Genomic DNA, 21,808 nt, shown 5'->3' with positions numbered 1-21,808 from the left:
CGGCGAAGAAAGAAGACAAGGAAAGACCCTGCCCTTTCGCCATCACGACTTGGCAGTCACAGCAAGGGGCGCATCTGCTTTTAAATAACCAGTGAACCTGTTACTCCTCAGGGTGCTGGTTCTACATGGAGTTCCCGGCAGGTCCTAGGGGTTGGACAGGACCTCGGCTCTCTCCCTTTTCATGCACGTGTATGTAAGTGGGGCCCCTTTCTGTGGCTGGCTAGATAACCTGTGACAATGAGGAGGAGGTCTGAAATAAAACCCCAGCTTGCCATTCAAGCATACAATTTCTACATGTACACACACACACCTACCACCTAAAGGAGAAACCACTCCACAACGGCCAACGACTGTCTGGTAGCCACATCGTGGAGACATGTGTTCCTTAGAACACGGGTTTCTTAGCAAAAGGGGAAAATTCATGAAAGCCCCCCAAATTTCTGTTTCATGTATTTAGGATATAGCTGGCTCCAGACTCTAAGAGAAAGACTGGGCTGACAATTGGGCCTGTGGGATTGGTGGGTAGCTACAGCCCCAGACAATTATGGCCAATGCCCTATTTATAAGGACAAAATACATGTGTGTGTACAAAAAGACTGTGTGATATCACTGCCTTACCACAAAGCAAACACTGCTTATTAAGATGGTCTGAAATGTTAGTGAACAAATGTTGCTTTTGAAAAAACTCTGTCAATTCTATATAAATACATTTGGCAGGAGATAAGTTGCACAAGAAAAGACTCCATATGGCTAGGAAGAAAGATCACTTCAAATTATTGTTCAAACAATAGTGTGGCTAAAATCCATCCAAAACCAAACCCACGGAGCTCCCCAGAGGTTCCCACCATCAGAAGTGGAATACCACTTGGCCTCTCACCCTGTCTTTTTAATCTGCATCTTGCTACTGTGTAATTTGTGTTTGGGGTTTCATGGTCTGCATAGTATTATAATTTTTAAATTCTTGGACAACTATACAAAAGTTAAACACACAACCACATGGAAATTTAACTAATACAGTTATCTGTGTTATTTAAATATCTATTTGATCTAGTGCAGAGAAGAGGAGTGTCTATGTAAAGGTTAAAAAATAAAAAAACACTTTTATATCCCAAGGTTAGGTTTGCACAGGCAGAGTTAAATGAATGTCTAAAACAAATTTGTGTTTTTCAAGTTGTATATTTGAATCTCCACTACCTTCTTTCATTTGTTACCTTTCTGGGGATTCCATCTATCTTAACAACACTTTTGGTCAGAAGCATTGACCTTATGGGTTTTAATGATTTCATAGCAACAACAGAGGCATATAAAGTACAAATATAACCAGAAAGACATTCCAGATAACTTACTAGGCAGGGCAGGAGAAAGCATTGCATACTTTGGGTTCGGTTGCTGGCTTCGTTCTTGCATTGCAGAGTGAGGAATTGACTTGAGTATTTTGATCTCGTAAGCAAATGGCCTTTACACTTATGTAACCTAATAAGACATCAAAAGTCACAAAGTTAAAATTACTGGTAACCAATTCAATTTCGTTTCCAAATTTAGCTTCTGACTTACCGGGGCTTTGATACGTTACTTAAGCTGCGGAATCCAATTACTGTGTGAGAAGGCCTCCTTTTGATAAAATCTGCAACTCGTTTGATCCTATTCCTGCCCCCCCCCAAGATAATAGCACGTGTTTTCACATCTTAATAATTTTCAGATGTAGCTTCTTCATTGTCAAAACTGCTGTGGGGTCTAGAGCCACACAGTGACACACACAGGCTTTTGAACACAGGGAAGCCATAAGGGGAACATCCCATTGACTGTAACTCCACTGCACACATCCAGTGGAAAGAATTCTTCAAAGAAAAACCATCAGTGAATCATGGGCAGAAGCTCTGAGATTCTGCCTTTCCATGCAGCATCCTCTATTTCCATAGAGTATGACATGTATATAAGCAAAGAGAGGAGCTCACTGAACACGTACATATTTGTACCTGTCAGCTAGGATTCTGGCTTTCTGTCTTAGTGGCATCCTATGCCTTACTTGCAGTGCCATTTAAGGACTTCTCATCAGAGACACAAATTTTGTGAATGTCTGTCAGCTCCCCGAATAGGAATTCTGCCTCCTCTCTGAATTGTTTATACTTACATGGTGCTTTTCCTTAAGAAGCAATGAAAGGTCACCCCTGCTATTACAGGTAGGTGGAAGTGGATTTGCCTTCAGGAGGCACTTAACAAAACCACACAGGGATTCCCTAATGTCAAGAGTTTACTTCCAGAGAACTTACTTCTTCTCACATGCCTTGGACACAATGTGACCTGTGAGTCATGTGACTGGATTGCTAAATCGAGGCAAGAGGGAATCTCATAATGCACTTCTCCACCATCCTCCCTTTGGCTGGATTCATTCCCTATAAATGGAAAATGGTTGAATCTCTCTCCTTCCAAGGACCTGTGCTCCCTCTGGAACACCAGGGAGTTATTGCAAATGATCTGAAAGAACCCTTGATATAGGAAAAACTGTTCCTGCTCCAAAATTCAGTAAAAAAGGATAAAGATATGTCTATAGCAACTATTTCCAACCAGTGTGCTACAAATTTTTTTTAAAACATGCAATACTAGACTATCTAATCAGGGTACTGACCTCCTTCCCTTAGATTGTCAAATAAAAGACAACAGCCAACACAACAACAGCTGTCTGGTGTGAGTGAATCTAAAGTATACCTATTTTTTGTCAGAATAGCAAAACAGTATATTTTTCCCTGTGCCACAGAATTTAATCCATTTAGTGTTTGCCAGGGTATGACACAGGGTGAAAATCATGGGTCTATAGCATGGTGTCTGTTCTGTAAGAAAAACAGACAAAACAATACCGATGCCTGTGTTCAAGTAGGTCAAACACATGCATTTTTTTGTTTGCATAATATAAAGAATAGAATGATACAGACCAAAGTATTTCACATTGGCCAGCGATAATTAAGGGATTATGGGAGATTATTTTTCTTTTTTTAGCATATTCCCTTTAAAATGTTTATTGCTAAAACTGTATTGCTTTTAAATTAAAGATTTTTAAAAAGAAGTATTTCCTCATATTTCATTAATTACCATGAATTCCTGGAGAACAGGCCTTACAGACATAAGAATTTCTTCATTTTCTATATTCCTGCTCTGTCTCTGCTTCCAAGATACCCCATTTCGCTAAGTGGGACAGAGAGAGTTAGGGGACCCAATGTCACCAGACGCTCTGGACAGAGGAAAGGAGTGACCAACCTTTGTGCTTTGTTTTCATGGGCCTCTTTATGGACTTTTGTCCCTCTTCCCAAGCATGACAAAATTTGCCTAACAAGCAAATGTGTATGTTTTTGGATCTCCATAAAATGTCAGCTTCTACTTGCTGAGAGGATAACTGGTTTTTCTCCTTACAAGGGTTATTTCTCAGAGCTAATCCACTTCCCTTTGGAGGAATGCTGACCTCACCCCTGAGGAGATGGTGGGGCACAGGACCCACCTACCAGAGCCGTCTGACGACTTCCTTGTCAGGGCCCTGCCTTTCTAAGCCCCCGTGGGCAGTTTACAACAGAGAAGTCATGGCATGGGGAAACTAAACTGTGGGCTACAAAAAAATGTTTTAAATATACAAATACATATGTAGATATTCTTATATTCACAGACTTTTTACAGGGTCCAGCAGAAGTGATGCCCCATATTTTATTATAAAATCTTTTAACACAAAATCATATGCATGTAATTCTGTAACCTAACAATATCACACTTAAGCACACCACATGCCATTTTAGGTGAAATGTTCAAGTTAAAACTATAAATTATGACACCCACATTATTACCAACCACACTCAAGCAGGCCTTCCTTCTGCTGCACCCTGTGTATTTCCCCCAGAAGGTTCTGATGGGTGACTCTGATTCCTGGTTGTGGCTGACTTGAGTTTTGTGAGAATCGCTTCCTTGCTACATAGGAAAATACTCAAGCAGTACAATAATATTTGCTTTTCAGAGTGATGGTTCCCATAAGAGACAGTTCTTTTGTTGCTTATTCAAACCACACAGTTTAAAGAGTCCTGGGGCGAAAGAACCTGTTTGGAGAAGAGACTTGGAGGATGGAGCAAAGATATGAGCGAACCTCCGCCGCAGGAGGCGGAGCACTCGGACCGCACTGTGCTCCAGGCGTGGACGGGTCTTTTCGCGGCCGACTGCGTCCCGTTCGCAGCCTTGGGCAGGGCGTACTTCCAAGCTATCCCTGGGTTTTTGCCTTGCATCAGAACCTGCACAGCGTAAGACACATCACAGGTCAAGATACAGGTCAGACCCTGGAATTCCAGAGAGCTCCCTGCACATTTTAAAGATATTTGCATGACATTTTGACCTTAAAGTTGGTTCACATCATTGTTCCCAAGCCTGTTGACCTAAAGTTTCCCATGACACTTTGCAACGTGCACTGTCACATCATCGAATCTGGGATGAAGATAAATGCTGCACAGGGAAACGTGACTTGACATTTGCCATAAGCCCACAACTCTCAATGTGAGGCATAGTTTTAATAAAAAGGAATTGCATTAATAAACCAAACTTTTTTTAAACATTATACTGAAGGAAAGAAGGTTACAATTGGAGGTCTTAGAGAGAACGTGTCTGTTCACTGTGTACCAGGGTGAGCAGCAGATTAAGGCAAAAAGAAATACGATCAGAAGTAGGGGTTGGTTATATATATATATCTTAAAAGGGCAAGGTCTTAGGATAAATCTGGTTCTATAAGATCTGACTACTAGATGAGAGCAATCATTTACTGGCACATTCTAGGCACCTGGCACCCTGCTGAATTTTTGCTAAGCATTATCTCAAAACATTCCTCCAACCACTTTATAATATAGCTGCCTATATTCTCATGGTAAAAAAAACCCAAACCTGAGAAGACCTTGTACAAGATCACACAGGTGACTACTGAATGAGTTTAAAGCAGAACTTAGGACCCCCAACAAAATGCATTTCAACACCGCAATACATGTCCTTGTTTTTGGTGTGGAAGAACATTCTTTGCCCCTTTTCCCGATTCTCTCTTTTCTTAACTCTCTCCTTTCAAGCTCAGTGCATGAATATAAATAGCTGCTTGTCTCTGCCCCAGAGTCTTATGGAAAATTCTTTACCACCAGAACTGGGCATCCATGCTCAAGAAGCAAAGCAGACTTCCACTTAAAAATAGAAACCTCTGCTGGCTCTCTCTCTGTCTGCTGGGATCCCACCTCAACTAAAGTTGGGGGTGGCGGCTGTTCAAGGACCTCTGTCATACCGGCCCACCCCTGAGGACGCTACCGAATGCTTTCCACTTCGCCGCTTCCCTAAACGTACCCAGGAATATAAAGGCTTACTTGAAACACTCCATGGTGTGGACATCACTTGTTTAATAAAAACACGACAAAACAAATCTTAGGGCCTCCCAGAAACAACCGAATGTTCACAAATGGGTCTTGCTCTCCCATCCCCATCCAACACAAAAATAAAAACAGCAAACAAGTACCATCACTGAGACAGACAAATGCCAAATTCTCACCAACAAAAAACCTTCTTAAACTTGAGGTCCTAGGGGCTGTTTCATTCTGAGGATCTAGTCAGTCTTTGCTTTTCTTATTTTTGCAGCTAAATCATACAACTGTTCTTAAAATCCATGTGTTTAATTATGCTAAACATGTCATACATTTTGAATAAATAGCATTCTTTCCTTATTTGATCCTTATTTGAGATTTTTTGAAGGATTTTATTTATATACTTTTTTTTAGAGAGGGGTAGGAAGGGAGAAAGAGAGAGAGAGAAACATCACTGTGTGGTTGCTTCTCATGTGCCCCCTACTGGGGACCTGGCCCGCAACCCAGGCATGTGCCCTGACCGGGAATTGAACCAGAAACCCTTTGGTTAGCAGGACAGCACTCAATCCACTGAGCTACACCAGCCAGGGCCTTATTTCAGAGTTTTGAAGTGTTTCTGTAAATGTCTTCATGTGCTGTTAAGTAAACAGATACTTCAGAAATTTTTCCACAGACTAGACTTTTGAGGGAATTTTTACATTCAGAAGAATCTTGATGATCAATGATTTCTCAACTGAATTTCTCCTTCAATTAAAGCAGTATCTCCAACACAACACTTTGGGTTGCTATTTTCTTTATGTAGTAGGAATGCAGAAATCTTGTAGACCAGAAGATATTGTAGTTCATGCACCACACATACACGTAGTTAAATACAAACAAACTGCACAGAAGTTGGAGTGAGCTAAGGCTCATGAGGCAGGGTGGCATTGCAATGCAGTGGAGTTACATCACACATACATGTAAGGAAGGTATGTTCAAGTGTAAGTGTGATAAAGACATCCACTCACTTATCTCCTCTTCCTAGAACCACCCATTTCCCCCCTTCAAACTAAATCCTGACTTCTCCTGCCATAAGGGAAAGTGATCCCTAGTGGAAATGCAAAGAAAATTAAACATTAGTTCTTGCTTTGGGGATGTTAAGGACTTAAATTCTGGTGATTTAACAGTAGTTTAATACATCTTCAAAGGGCATTTAAATACATTCTACTTTCATCTTTTAGACAGATTGTAGAACTTAAATGATAGGTGTCATATGCTTCACTGTAAAATGTTTTTAAATGTTGCTGTGAATAGCAGGATGCATTTAAGAAAAAAGATTAGACTGTGAAGATCAAAGTGCCATCACTATTGAACAAACAGAACCATCAAGATGTCATGGTTCCCCAGGTATCCAGTAAAGCCAACTATAAAAAAACCATCAAAATATCTTACCGTTAATAAAATAACTTAGATGTTCTCCCCACGTCCAACCTGTTCCTGCATCTGTCCCTCTCCTGTTACCCAGGATGCCTTCTCCTGACTCTGGGGTTAGTCCAGGTTGTCCTCAGGCGCCGGACCCCACCTTCCCTTGCCTGCTCCAGGACTCTGCTACTACAGTTGCCCTCTCTTTCTCGAGCCTTAAATTACCCCATCGATTGGATCATTCCCTTCACGTATCCAAATGTGCTATTATAGTTCTCATCTTAAGAAAAAAATTATCTCCATATATCCCTACAGCTCCTGTCCCACCTTTTTCCCTTTATTGCAAAAATTCCTACAAGAGCTGCCTTTTCTCCGTATTGTCTCCATATCGTTCCTCATCATCCCATGCTGCTTCTCCATTCGGTACCCTTCCCCACCACATCACTGAAAGTGCTCCCTCAAGAATGCCTGGTGATGTTCAATAGCTGAGTGGCCTTGTCTTACTCAACCAATAGGCAGCATCGGATACAGTCAATCACTTCCTCCTTCCTTAGTCACCAGAAACCCATTTTCTCAGTTCTTTTCCTGACTCACTGACTTCATTTCTAGTCTCTTTTGCTGAATCCTTCTTATGTCCTAGCTACTCAATATCAAAGTGATCTCCAGCCTCTTGACCCTGCTCTTTTCTATACTCACCTCTCTAGGTGATTGCACTAGTCCTGTGGTTTTAAATCCAATCACCCTGTTGACCACCCAAATCCATAACACTGCACTAGTGCTTTCCAATAGAACTTTCTGCAGTGATGATAACATGCTGTGCTGTTCCACGTGGGAGCCACAAGCCTTGTACGGCTACTGAGCACTAGCATACTAGTGTGACTGAAGAGCAAAACTTCACATTTTAATTCCTTAAGACGCAAACTCCTCCATGCATGGGTAGTGGCTACCATACTGAACAATACAGCTATAGACGAAACCTGTTTTCTGACTCCACATTCACATAGTCAACTGCCGACCTGGCCTCTGTACTTGAATGTTTAAAAGGTGTGTCAGCGTCCCACACAGAACTCTGGATTTTCTCTCTAGGTTCATAAAATGGCAACTCAGTCCTTCTGACTGTTTAGGCCAAAGTTAAAAGCTGGCAGTGTTTTGACTGCCTCCCATTTTCTCATCCTTCACAGCTAATCAACCAGGAAATGGTGTTGTCTTTGCCTCCAACATATCTCAAATCCATGTGCCCCTTTGCCTGTGGAGGCAGCTGCACCCTTACCACCTCGTCTGATGTCCACAGTCAGGGCACTCTGTTCCAGAGGCCAGGCCCACTCTCCAGTGGAGGTGGGGGATGAGGCACGTCCACACCACAACAACCCAGGGACAGTGACTTAAGAGGTTAAAGACAAAGCACCATAAACCTGCCCAGAAAAATCAAATGGCTGCTATGAGACCGGAGGAGGGGACCACACACCCGAAGCAGCTTTGTGGCTATCAGTGAATTTTGGTGAATGACTTCAGCAAAAAAGGCCACAAGACAACAATATAGAAGTTAAGTCTTCTTTGAGAATTTCTATTCCTCTCAAAAGGACAAACTTTTACATTGAGTTTCCCACAGGCTTTCACTCATAGCTTAAAAATCCCCTGAAAAGTAAAATGATTGAGCAAAAATTAACAAAGGTAGCAAACAATACTTAGTAGCAAGAAGGCAACTAATCCATTTCGTATTATCAAGGTAATAAGAAGTTTACTTACCCAGCCAAAGTGAGAAGGGAAATAACTTACACAATTTACTGTAATGGTTCACAGATTATGCAACTTTAAATTACTACCTTGTAAAATACATAGAGCTGGATATCATTGTATTACTACTATAGTTTTATAGCCAAAGGCATAAAGAATACATTGTTTATAATTCGTTGAACATATTAATGCATTCAATGAATGCATAAATGAAGAAAAGTCTCTCAACTCTTAGAAACTCGATGACTCAAGGCCTGACTGTGATGTCCGGGCAGCTGCCAACTCGCCTGCAGAGTGGGCGTGTGGTCACGTGCGCTGAGGGAGAGTATTTGTATGGACTAGCAGAAAGCTGGCTTAGGAATTTACCTTAGCAACCCCTCCTCAAATCCTTTCAAAAATAGTGATTATTTAAACAAATAGATGCCAAGACCAAATATATAAAAGATGAACATTTGCCAGTCATACCAGGGTTTGCTTCTCGATGATAATTGAAGTACATTTCTGTCTTTTTCTTTACCTCGTATTGAGGGGGAAAGTGACCAAGAACAGAATACACAGGGGTGATCTAGTCTCTTACTTTTAATCTCTTACTTACAATCTCTTTACTCTTTCCTTTGGAAATAGACTGTCCATCTGGTGAATAGAATACAGATTCTCAAAGTGACTGCACTTCAACAAAAAAGTCAATCCTACAGTCAGGAATGGCCATAGAATTTCTGGGGCTTGGGGCAAAAATGAAAACACAAGGCCCCTTATTTAAAAAATGATTAAGAATTTCAAGTCGGTGGCTTTTGCCAGGTGCTTCGGTTGGTTGGTGCATCGTCCCCATAAACCAAGCTTGTGGGTTTGATCTCTGATCAGGGCATATACAAGAGTCAACCAATGAATGTGTAATAAGTAAGTGAAACAACAAAGAGATGTTTTGTTACACATCACTCTAAAATCAACAAATTAAAAGAATTTCATGTTGGTGACAGCAGAGCTTTCAACCCAACACAGAGCCCACCTGAGTGTGAGGCCCTGTGAGACTGACCCCGCAGGGCTCACACCCATGAAATCAGCTCTGCCCAGCCTTTAGGAGGAGGCTTTCTCACCTGCAGCAGCTTTGAGACACCATTTAACAGTTTCCACATTCCAAATAGCACTGTGGTCTAATGACACCTTCGCCCCCTCTTCCTGGATAAAGACTATAGCCCCTAACGTACCTCAGAATGACCATGACCATCACCTCAACCACAGTCAGTCTGTCCCACCAGAATGTGGGAAGCAGGAGGGCTGGGGATGATGTACGACGACCACAGGGCTGAGATTCTAACTGCCTCTGGGAATGCTGAGGAACGACACACCTGGGGCAGTACATAATTTGAAAATAATCCCCACCACTCACATCTATTTCAGAACATTTTCAGTGACTCTGTCAGGGAGCAGTCAGTAACTTTTCTCAGCACTAGTAGAAAAGACAAATGCCCTGTAGGTCACAAGAATGTCACAGGGCCCCTCCCCAGCCTCTGCCATGGTGCAAGGCCATCCCGAGCCACCCCACACGGCATGTCAGGCTGTATAGCCATGCTGTTCAACGCACAAATTTGGAAAGACCGCCAGCGATTCAGTCTACTTAACTGGTCTTAGTCCAGAGAATTTTCCAGCCAACTGGCATTGGGTCTCTAATTTACAGCTGGCAAGCAACCTCCCTAAGTGCTTCCAGGTCCTCAGTAGAACTGTTTAATGTCTACCTCTAACACATGAACCACCTGACTTCAGACACAACACTCAGCAGCTTTGACCACAGGGTGCAGAGTTATAAAATTTACAGCTTCTTAAGTTGGAAAACCACAGACAGGCGGGGGGGGGGGGTGGTTGCAGTGGCTGGACTCTACCAATGGCCCTCTGAACGGCAGGGGTGCAGTTTCTGATTTGGGCACACAGAGTTAAAACAAAGGTTACATTGAGTAATCCTGGGTAAGCAGCCTTCTTTCTTTTGCTCTCATGTTTAATTTTTAATGTTAAAACTATAAGTGACTTCAACCAGCTTTGTATTCGTTTCATTATTTAGGCTTTTTTTTTTTAAGAGATTGTCCTAATTCTCCCATGGAAATCAAAGAGTTATGGACAGGCTGAAAAGACTGGCTTTTTATTTAATGCATGCTGGAAAGCTTGATTCTTGTCTTTAGTAATACATTTGATGGCTTACAAAATACTAATAGCAGAACTTACTGTATGCCAGGCCAAGTGTTGCACATGCATGATCTCATGTAAATTTGATAACATTATGAAGAAGGTACAGGGCTATTAATATTCATACATGAATAAACCAATACACAGGACCCCAAAGCTAGTAAACAGAAGCAATGGACTCGAGTCTCTAATATTGCCTGACTCCAAAACTCAACATCTTTTAACTCTTGTGACATTGCCTCCCCAGCTGGGAAACACAATGTCTAGGATTCTAACTTAAAATACTAAAAACTCTATCAACTGTTGAAAAGATTTTTTTAAAGATTTTATTTGTTTTTAGAGAGGGGGAGAGAAAGAGAAAAAGAGGGAGAGAAACATCAAGGTGTGGTTGCCTTTTATGTGTCCCCTACTGGGGACCTGGCACGCAACCCCGGCATGTGCCATGACTGGGAATCGAACCAGTGACCCTTTGGTTTACAGGTCAGTGCTCAATCCACTGAGCCACAACAGCCAGGGCAACTATTGAAAATATTTTATTACTAGGACTCAAGAGCATGCTATACGCCATTTACAGGGTTCAAACCCTGAATGTTTGATTTCTAGAACATGCTAATATGTGATTTAAACATCCATGATTTTTAATCTCCTAAATCCATTTTCCCCTGTGTTTATTTAGATGTATTATTTAACCATCACAGTTTTAATAACTGAAACACAATACGCTTTATAGAATGGCCCTTCCTGAGAAGTCATGAATGACACCGAATGTGGCCTAATGCTCTGGAAGCCGGTACACTTACGTGGTATGGATGCATGTTTGTGTACATTCCTGGATTTTTGGAAACCCTCCAATGTGAGTTGCCTTTGTCGCCTTCTTGTTGCTGCAAAGTTTGCAGAACATGACCAGCTATCATCGCCACTATTATGTGGGAGCGAGTTGGATCTGACACAAGGCAGCGACAAAGAGACCCTGACGCGGGAGCTCAAACACATCTGTTAGGCAGCTTCAAAGGTGCGGTTGACACACTGAACCCCGACTGCAGTTCTAATTCGACTCATCAACATTCCTCAGAGTTCAGTGAAGAGAAAGAGTGTCCTCCCACCCAACACAGAAATATTTGCTGTGAATTTACTGAGGCCTATGCTCCTAATAGTAAGTGGCACTCTCCAAACAAATGATGTGGCATTGCCAAAGCACCTCTGAATTGTCCCCTGGAGTCTGGGTTTTATATCATCTGTTCTGCATTAATCCTCCATTTGGTCTTTGCCTGTTCTGTGTCTTGCGTCTTCACTCGGTCCATGCCGCTTGGCTAATCTCCATTCCTCTGCACTGCGTTTATCTTGAAGCTCATCTTCACTCATTTCGGCTCCCTCCCCTGGGGGGAACTTGGATAGCAGGGTCACAGGGAAGAAGCTAAACGACAAGGTGATACCCTGTCAGTGGGGCTCACACACTGTCATCTCGCTGATCTATGTGCCCATCCACCTGGTCCCCCTCCATTCCATCATCTCCTGTTGCTAAAGAGTGGAGGAAGTTGTTTATTATAGTAATTTTCTTTACATGTCTTTTTTCTGCCTTGAAACGGGCCTGTGGTTAACCTATTTCTCACATGCTGTCATTACAAAGGCTGCCGTCCTTTTTGGCTTCGGGACTGCCCCTGGGTAGGCTATTAATTGGGAAGGGGGCTCAAAGAGTTAAACACCCCTTTGGCCACTTAAAAAAGAGGGGGGGAAATCTTTAGCACAAAGCTTTTATTTTTAAGACCAAAAAAAGGAATGTTGTAAAAACACAGGTGATCACATTTCAGTCTTAGAATAGCAACCTGTGTTATCGTGTCATCCCAAGTCACCATCCATCACACAGAGACGAAGTTACTTTATAATGAAACACTCAGGATGGATTTCCTCACCTGCCCTCCAATGGCATGACAGTTGGGTAGAGTGTGTGACTCATCTATTGTTTTGTGCGTGTGTGTATGCATGCGTGTGAGACAGAAACAGAGAGAGAGAGAGAAACAGATGGAGCATGAGGGGGAGAGAGAGGAAGTGGAAGGAGAGAAAGAATGTGGGAGAAGAAGAATGGGACAGGTAGTAGACAGGTGAGGACACAGGGAGGAGAGAGGGCATCAGCCAGCAAAACAGCTCATCTTATATCATCTCTGAGTGGACCCCTTAGTTGATCAAGAACAAAGAGAATGCAAGTGCTTTTAGTTATTATTGTCCAGACCTTCTAAATTACACATTCGACAGGCCTTTCGGATGACGCTTAAACAAAGAAGAGTCAGTGACCTTACATGACCTACATCCTATCTCAAAATGAAAAGAATGAAGTTTTCAGCCCCACTCAAAAGCCCAGCACAAATATGGAGACCTCAGATTAAATCATTATTTTTCAATAAGGCATGGACACATTTCAACTCTGATCTTCAATTTTTACATTTCTGCTCCTTCAAAACGTAAGTCCTTACTCAACACACACACTAAGCAGGATGCGTGGAAGTAGCATAGATACGGTTTCCTTGGTCTTCCCAAACCCAGTGCAATAAACAATGCAGTGGTGTACACCTGATATCCTGAAGACTACAGAACTGTAAGTTGACTTTGAAACCTTTCAGACAATTGACAAATTCCTTAGACTTTATTCCACACTTATGCTGTGTGGAATGAATTGCATAAAAGAAATATGCAAAAATTACCTAGTTTATAATAACTGTATCTGCAGTGACCTCAGAGTGTATATAATTGCCAAATCAATATTGACTTGTTTTGATGCTGGGGTGTGAATGTGCATAAGTAATTTTGCCCCGGGCAATGCAGAAATGTAATACAGGGTCATGAAAATTAGCTCCTTTTCTCCAGCTCATTTACATATATATGTATTTCAGAATAAGAAGTTGATTGATGGGTTAAATAATGCCTAAAAATTTTAAGATCTAAGGCAATCATATAAATCCTTGATTATCCTTATGAATTTCCCTTGGCCACTGATACTCAATTTGACACACACACCTCTCGCAAATGTTGAAGCACGTGAGCCAGGGTCCCGAGGACAAAGGATGTTTGTAAGGAAGTGCGTTTTACAATCGGGCGGGCACACAATGCAGTGATAAAAGTAAAGGTCTGTTTTCCATTTAAACTGAGCTTCTCTATGAAGACATTCTGTAAAGCTTTGACATATAAAAATAACCAGAAGCAGAAGACTCTTTTATTTGGTGTCAGGCCACACACTTTCTTCTTGAGGCTAACTGACAGCAGTCAATTATTCTCAGGGTTGCATTACCCTGCCTCCTGCTAGAAAACCATGTGAAATAAGCAAAAGGACCTGGGAAACCCACCACCCTGGGAGGGCAGACAGAGTGAGTCTCCTGCAAACCAACTGGTCAGCAACTTCTTCTGTGCAAATTACTCACTTCACAACCATACTGATTCTTCAAATGCAATTTAGGAGATCAGATTTCAATACTTTAAATGCTATCCACTGTACTCAACTTTAAACTCTAGCCAGTTCTAAGACTAGTCCTAGAAGATGATGAAACCCAGTGGTTTTTTTAGGTGCATTTTTAGAAGTCTGGGCCTTTCAGAGAACTCCAGACTACAGCTGTGGTTGGGACAGAGGGAAAAACGTGGAGGAAGAAGAGTGGCCTTGGGCCTGTTACTCCTGACTCTGGTCAGAGAAACTCTCTTCTCATTTATTTATCACCTCTATGTACGATTTTTCAACCTGGAAAGAAGATTTTGCTTTTTAAGTGTATAAGTGAATTTTATCATTGGACGTTCTTCATCCGACAAATACAGGCAAACCTCAGTTCTCAAATGTCTTGGTTCTCAAACATTTTGGTTCTCCACAAAGTTGTTCATGGAAAAAAAAATCTCCATGGTCTAACAAAGCTTTGGGGCTTGATTCCCTACTTGACAGCCCTTTTGTGCTGATACCTGTGTGATCAGTCATGTGTCTCTCAGGTGATTCAGTTTTCAAACAAATCACTTCTCAATCTTCTGGAACAAAGTAAGTTCAAGAACTGAGATTCCACTGTATTTTTGTTTGTTTGTTTTCTGAGCATCTATGATGTTCTGGGTACTATGCCAGCCCTGGAAGCTGCCAAGATGAGTAAGTCTTCCTACTAATGTAGGGCTTCAGGTGCTATTAAATTGCTTAAAGACAGTGCTGTAGGACCAAGTGGAAAACAGCAGTTTAGCACTAGTTTGTGGAATGACTTCACAAGCAAGAAAGCTGGGATCCAGGAAGGTGAAGTGACGTATGCAGAGCAGCACAGGTAGTGACCCATGCTGCTAACTATGCCAACAGATGCTCCCGGGTCCGGCCCGTGCTGCTTCCAAACAGAGCAGGATCCACACACCAAAACTCACTCTTCACATCCTTTAAATATGTGTGATGTGATTTCTGTCTTCATCACCATGTATTCCCAAGGTCTAATACAAAGGACCCAAAAATGTTTAATTTTTTTCAGACATTGAGAGGAAGTAAGGAGAAGAAAATTACTTTGAAGGTAGTTACCTAAATCAATACACACCAACATGGCTGGAGATGGGAACTAGCCAGAAGATATCGGGAGGACCTGATTAATATGCATAAATGAGATAAAAATAGGGACATTGCATTATCCTTCCAATGCCAGCATCATATGCGTTGGCAAGCACGCTCTTCTGATTTTTCCACTATAATAAGAGCTCAGTGAACATGCAGATATTTTAAGTGGCTGAGTGAGAAAGCACCTTTTTTCCACAGACATATACTTTCTGCAGACGGAACAGCAGTTTTTACTTTGGTAAGTTCCCACACTTTGATTTTCAGCATCCCACAGGATTGTAAGACACATTCAACATTTTTATATTGGAGTGAACATATTTTTGGCTCTAAAAGTATTCATTTTGGTTCAATTCATAGCTGTATGGAAAAGCATATGAACTTGAACTTCCTTTAAAGAATACAGCCATGGATTACTTGGATACCGATATGTAATCTAGTTTTGAAAAAATGTAATTTACTGCTAACTCTGATTTTAACTTTTTAAAAATCACTGTGTTATATCGATTTAGGAGAGGACGGAGTACATGCAAAAAAAAAAAATGGCCTGGAACTTGATGTTCTCCTGAGAGGAATAAAGTATAATTTAAATATTAAAGTCATTAACCCCAATATTTCTAAAAGATAAAATAGACATAATACAAGGTCCCTGGATTTGATTTTTCTAAGCTCGAAACATATTTGCAAATTTTGAATGAAACCATAACTCCTTTAAAAATACAAGTAATTCATGTCCAATTAATCACACATTTCCCTCTAGGTTGCTTTCAGACAGGGCACATTCCTAGGACATTAATTTAAGCTTTCATTGATTCTATAAGTAGAACAAGCACATAAAGTGTGGCTTTGTAAAGCAATAGCTAAGCCAATGTGATGCTAGTCCAATGCAGTGAAACTATGATTTTTGTATTAATAGAGATATTATAGTTCTTATTTCTATTCATATGGTAGTAAAACTATTTTTAAAAATATATTTTACATATCCAGTTGAACCCAGGGAAGATTTTTAAAATAATTTTATTTAGATCTACCCAATATTTTCCTCTTATATTTTAACATTTTTTTTCCTTTCTCAAGGTGCTGCCTGTATTTACAGAGATTTGGATGAACTTGACTAATTTTAGAGTACTCCATCACCAACTAAGATCATCCTTCTATTTCTCAAAAAGAGCTCCTAAACATCAGAACAAATTTTGGACCAAGTGAACAACCCAAAGATTTCATTGTAGTCAAGGCTACACAATGCAGATGAATAAGACATGGAGCTATGCTCACATTATGCAAAGCACAAAGACATTCTTAGCTTGAGGCTGGTACAACGTTCCACGACAAGGCATCAACTATCTGGTTAATTTGATCAACAGAGACAGTGCCAGCAGATATTTCAGGCTCTGAGTGAAGATGAAAACAAGAAGGAACTCAGCTATTCTGCTTTGCACTTCCATCATCTTGTCTTACTCTTTGTGGTTTTCCTATAGTAGATATACATTTAACGGCAAACCTGAAATTACCAACAGCACTGACAACACCTACTGGAACGGCTTTGTGTTTATGAACAAAACTGGAGAAACAACAAAAAATGGCTGCTTGTCACGAAGGAGTAAAACACACATTTCTCAGGAGGAATTTGCATGTGGCTCTGACTGCCCACGGCTGAGGCTGCGAGTGGTGCCTCAGCCACTTCCTAATCCACATTATTTTTCAGCCACAGAACGTGCTGTACGTACGTTTGCTTAGAGATGGATCAAAGTCCTCTTGGCAAAACTAAGGAAGCCATGTTTCCCTAAAACATACACCTTGAAAGCTAAATAAATATACCTCCCTAAAGAACACAGACCTTTTCTAAAGAAAAGAAAAGAAAAGAAAAGAAAAGAAAAGAAATGTTTGTGGCTTAGACACTGGATAGAAAAGAAATACATATCTAAAACTAAGGCTTGAAAAAAAAGTCTAGGAATCCTTAAGCAGAGAGTTCGATTCCTCTGTCTTAGGTTTAATGAAAGTATAATTTCAGGGGCTGGATTTGTGGCTGAGTCCCAACCACCCTAACCGTAGTCCACTTTAATCTGGGGTTTCTATGCTGATTGTCTGGAAGACCTGAGAGGGTGGGAAGAATATTTTGTAATGATGGCTTCTCTCAGAGTTAGTGTTGTGACATCGTTGGGGGACCTTTTGTCTGTGTGGGAAAGGGAATAGGACCTAGTACCTCAAGTTCATAATACACTGGGAAGTTGACTCATGGTCAAGATCCAGGGTCTAGCCTTGGCTGGCACAACTCAGCTGGTTGGAGCATCATCCCACAGCCAAAAGTCCACAGGCTCAGTTGACAGTCAGGGCACACACCTAGGTTGCAGGTTCCGTCCCCCATCAGGGCAGAAGGCAATTCATCAATGTTTCTTTCTTGTATCAATTTTTTCCTCCCTCTCTCCCTCCCCCACCAAAAGTGATAGAAAAATGTCCTTGGATGAGGATTTTTAAAAAAAGACCTCTAGGGCTTAGATTGCAAACTCAAATATTGTACCTACTAGGGCCTGAAGTTCTTTTTTCTGAAAAGAAGTCAAAAATCTGTATTTTTAAATATAAGAAATCACCTTATATTAAAGCATTGATCCATTTTGTTTTAATATGCAGATCTGGGAGCTTGATTTGGCTTGTGGTTGGCAGTTTGCTAGCCATGGTCTGAGGTTCAGATGAAAAAAAATATGTATCTGATATTCTCGGAAGGCAATTATGTGCTGAGCACCCTGTTAGCACTGAACTTACCTTGGATTATCCTCACAATAGCCCCAATGGTTGCTTAGTATGGCCTGCCCATTTTACAAGTGTGGGTGTTAAGTGGCACAGAGGTTAAGAAACTTGCCCAAGTTTAGAGGTAGCTAAGCGTTTGTATGCTTGACCATACTATATGTACAATATCTGACTTAGAATCCAAAGTTACAGGTGGTCATCCTTTTAACTGTCCTCTACTCATTTTCCTTAGTAAATGTTTAAGGCTAATGCCTTAAAAATAATAACAATATTAGTAATAATAAGAGTTATTGTTACTGAGTTAAGCTAATGTTTCCTTGAGTTGAGAAGACCAGTAGGGCCCAATGGAGTGTAGATGACAAACTCCGAGGCGGAAACATTGGGCCACAGTTCAGCACTGCTTTTCCTTAGCTGTGTGAGTTAGGCAAATCTTTTAAGCTCCCGTCACACTTCATTGCTTATTTTTCTGGCAAGTTAGTGAGGCAGGTTTTCTATCCCAATTTCGTGGGTGAGAAACTGAAGCTCAAAACAACCAGTGCAAGTGCCCAGTTCTGTAGGTCCTCAGTGAGGGGAAGCCAGCGTGATTTCCATACCACCTGAAGCAAATCCCTGGCCTCTGAAAGTGAGTGACCAGCCCTGTCCTACAAACTAAACATCAGGAGGAGCAAAGAAAACGCACACGGTAACAACCTGCAAAGTTGTGGGCACATATGTTGGCTGTTTCCATGATCATTATTACCCATTAATTATTTTCCTTTTCTTATCTGTAAGAAAATGGTGACCTATGAGAGAAAGGTGGTTTGTGATGATTAAAACTTTCTTCGCACTCAAGTGAGTGCTATTATAGCACTCCACCTCCTGAGTCAGTCAACCAATGTGGTGAATTGCTAGAATGGACTATCCAAATGGCAGACACAGATAAACTGGAACAATATAAAAAGTATTCCTAACCTATCTCCTCCTGACCATTCAGGACAGCCAAGGTAATGGTGAAAGGTTCGCAAGTAAACATGCAAATCACACGCTCTCTTGGAGACCTGTTGGATTCCTGCCCTTTTCCCCCAACTAGAGTTGCTCTCTTTCCCCCTGTGCAGTCTGAAATTGAGCCTGTTAGGAAACACAAACTGGAAGGATCAGAGCTCTCCAAACTAGCTCAAATTGGGATCATCATCCTAAACTGCGCAAGAGGCATTGAGAACTGAGTGAACCGAACGAGCTTACTTCAAAGACCAGCGTCTCATTAGTGGGTCCTGGAGTGTACAGACGTTCGGGGCGGTTAAAGGCACGCTGGTACTCAAACACAGCCCCCGCGAAGAGGAACTCCCCAGGCCAGTCGATGCTCCAGCCCCCCGTTAGGTAGTACTTCTGATGGAGGCTTCGGACCGCAAGGTAACTGGAGGATATCTGCAGTTCCTGGACTTCGATGCTCCGGGCCCCCGCCGGAATGGTGACTACCGGATAGTACTCTGAATGGGAACGAGAGGACATTTCTGTATTCCATGGAAGGAGCACCCAGAGACCTATAGTGGCCATTTTATAGAGTGAGGTTTTTGAATCATCAACTGACATTCCTTTCTACTCTTATGAAGTGAAAATGATAAATTATTTCCTTTCCCAAGGGACAGAACACCAGACAGAGAAATCTAGGTCGCTTTCCCAGGCAGTTGTGTGGGGACAGAGGCTACACGTCAAAGCCAGGAAATTCAAGAATGCCTTTTCTTTTTCATCTATCTACAAGAAAATCATAGTCATGTATTCTCACAGTGCTATTCAAAAAACAGAGCTCGAAATTTAATCTTACTCAAGATGCTGAGATAATTGCTTCAAATATCCATCTAACACTGTGAGGGTGTATTATCCAAGTTTCATAATAAGCTCTTTGTTTAACAAACGAATGTGGGGCATGTGCCAGCCTGGATAGCATATTAAAACTGTCTAGTAGGAGAGCATGTGTGTAACACATCTGTGAGATGTGTGTATTGACAGAACTTTTTATCTTAGAAAACCCACCTCTCCTTTTTCACTCTTGCGGAAGTGCCAAAAGCCATCATTTTCCATGAGCCAGGTGAGCCAGGTAAAGGCTTGACCACCTTTAGCATTACCTGAACACGTTCAGTAGCTACAGGTGTGTCCCACCAGTGGCAGCAATGAAACAGGAGCATCTCTTACCATTTGCTTTATGCTGGTTGAGGTACAGGCCTTTATAAAACTTGCAAGTCGAATTATCACCTTTGCAAACACCACAGGCATCAGAAACTGCTTTAGAGCCAAGTTCATGATCGCATCCCACTGGCTGTGACAAAGGCCAAAAAAGCGAGAAAAATCACAAGTCAGAGAAGCCAGTGGCTAAGAATAACAGAGAGGCCCATGGTTTTCTGTACTTATAGAACATGAGGAAGGAGGCTCAGCTTCACGGTTAAAGTACAGTGTCAAGTTCAGTTGACAGGGTGCAAATCCTTCCTCTGCCATTACTAGGTACATGTCTAGGTGGTTGTGTAACTTATCTAGGCTCAGACTCTTGGTCTGTAAAACTGGAATAAAGAGTCTTTCTTGCTAACAATGGCAGATGAGCTTATTTTGGTCAGCTCCACCGCTGAAACATAAAATGCTGGATGAAACACACATGCATGCACACACACACACACACACACACACACACAGACCCTGAAGAGATCAAAGATCCCACAATCCAATTAAAAGAGAAAGTGGGTACCCAAATAGAAAACTAACAGAAATAAATAGTAGTACTTTTTCATACACATTTGTGAGGCTCTAATCATATAGTGAATGTACTTAGTGAATACACAATAAACGTTTACTGCTACTATATGCATTCTTATGTAATTTTTACAACTACTATGCAAAGTAGGCTATATCAGGGTCTCCATTCTATTACACAAAGATGGAGCAAAAGGAAACTAAAAACTCAGACTGGGGCCACACAGCAAGTAAGTGGGCAACCTGGAGACAGTGTTCACACCCCGTTTGAAGATGTTGCCCTTTGACCCCACGCCGCCTGCTTTTCTGCAGACAGAGCCTCTTGCACACTTCTCACATCTGCATTTGATGTGAAGAAACACAAAACATGCTCAGACATCCCAAAGCAGAAAGGTTCTCTTACTTCACAAATCCCATCAATACAAACGTCATTTTTGTTTGGGGAGCAAAGAGTTCCATCTTTCACCTTGCTGGACATTGCGAAAAAAAATTCAAAGTTCTCAGCCTTGCAGTACAGTCTACATCGGTCTTCCTCTAGAAGCAAAGGGATCAAGAGAGAACATGGTCAAGAGGAATCACAGGAAAAAGACTTCACCTCCAGAAGGATGAATTAAATTTACTTTGAATGCCAGCAGGATCCAAATGGAAAGTGTTATTTACAGTTTTGCGTGTGTGGCATGTTTGTGCACGTATGCTTATGTATGTGGCTTTTAAAAATAGGAATGCCATTTAGTAATCCATATAAAGTTGCTTCCACATTACTGTATAAGATTTTTATTTCTCTGATCCTTAGTAACAGCTGCAATACACACATGGGTTGTATAGTTACTCTCCTTGGACAGTAAATATTTGAAACTTCATAGGAACTATGGTCCGCTGTTGCCAATATATAAATGAAGGAGTGTTTAAAGTTCCAATAAAACTATATACTTATATTTATTTTTTAATTCTATTTTCAATTACAATTGACATTTAATATTATTTTATAATAGTTTCAGGTGTTCTGAGTAGTGATTAGACAATTACATAATTTACAAAGTATTCCCATGATTTTTCAGGTACCCACCTGGCCTCATACACAGTTGTCACAACATCATTGACTATACTCCCTCCATCGAACTCTCCACTCCCA

The 21,808-nt window shown here is 41.3% G+C and overlaps 1 protein-coding gene across 4 annotated transcripts in view; it reads right to left on the bottom strand.

The window, feature by feature from the left end:
• The window catches only part of ADAMTS18 (ADAM metallopeptidase with thrombospondin type 1 motif 18), a 125,551-nt gene that overhangs the window by 10,034 nt on the left and 93,709 nt on the right, over nt 1-21,808 (bottom strand). For 3 of the 4 annotated variants that reach the window (XM_037037931.1, XM_037037929.1, XM_037037930.1), the window contains 5 exons: nt 21,080-21,210; nt 20,128-20,251; nt 19,180-19,424; nt 4,121-4,262; nt 1,347-1,473 (listed from right to left, as the gene is read on the bottom strand). In XM_037037931.1, the coding sequence (XP_036893826.1) occupies nt 1,347-1,473; nt 4,121-4,262; nt 19,180-19,424; nt 20,128-20,251; nt 21,080-21,210 (769 nt within the window). The remainder of the gene's footprint in view (nt 1-1,346; nt 1,474-4,120; nt 4,263-19,179; nt 19,425-20,127; nt 20,252-21,079; nt 21,211-21,808) is intronic. The other variant, XM_037037928.1, reaches the window with a different exon arrangement.

This window comes from Sturnira hondurensis, unplaced genomic scaffold, assembly GCF_014824575.4.
Source record: "Sturnira hondurensis isolate 20B ecotype Veracruz unplaced genomic scaffold, ASM1482457v3 Scaffold0023817, whole genome shotgun sequence".
In the NCBI taxonomy this organism is placed as follows: Eukaryota; Metazoa; Chordata; class Mammalia; order Chiroptera; family Phyllostomidae; genus Sturnira; species Sturnira hondurensis.
This window is presented reverse-complemented; position numbering and strand designations above follow the sequence as displayed.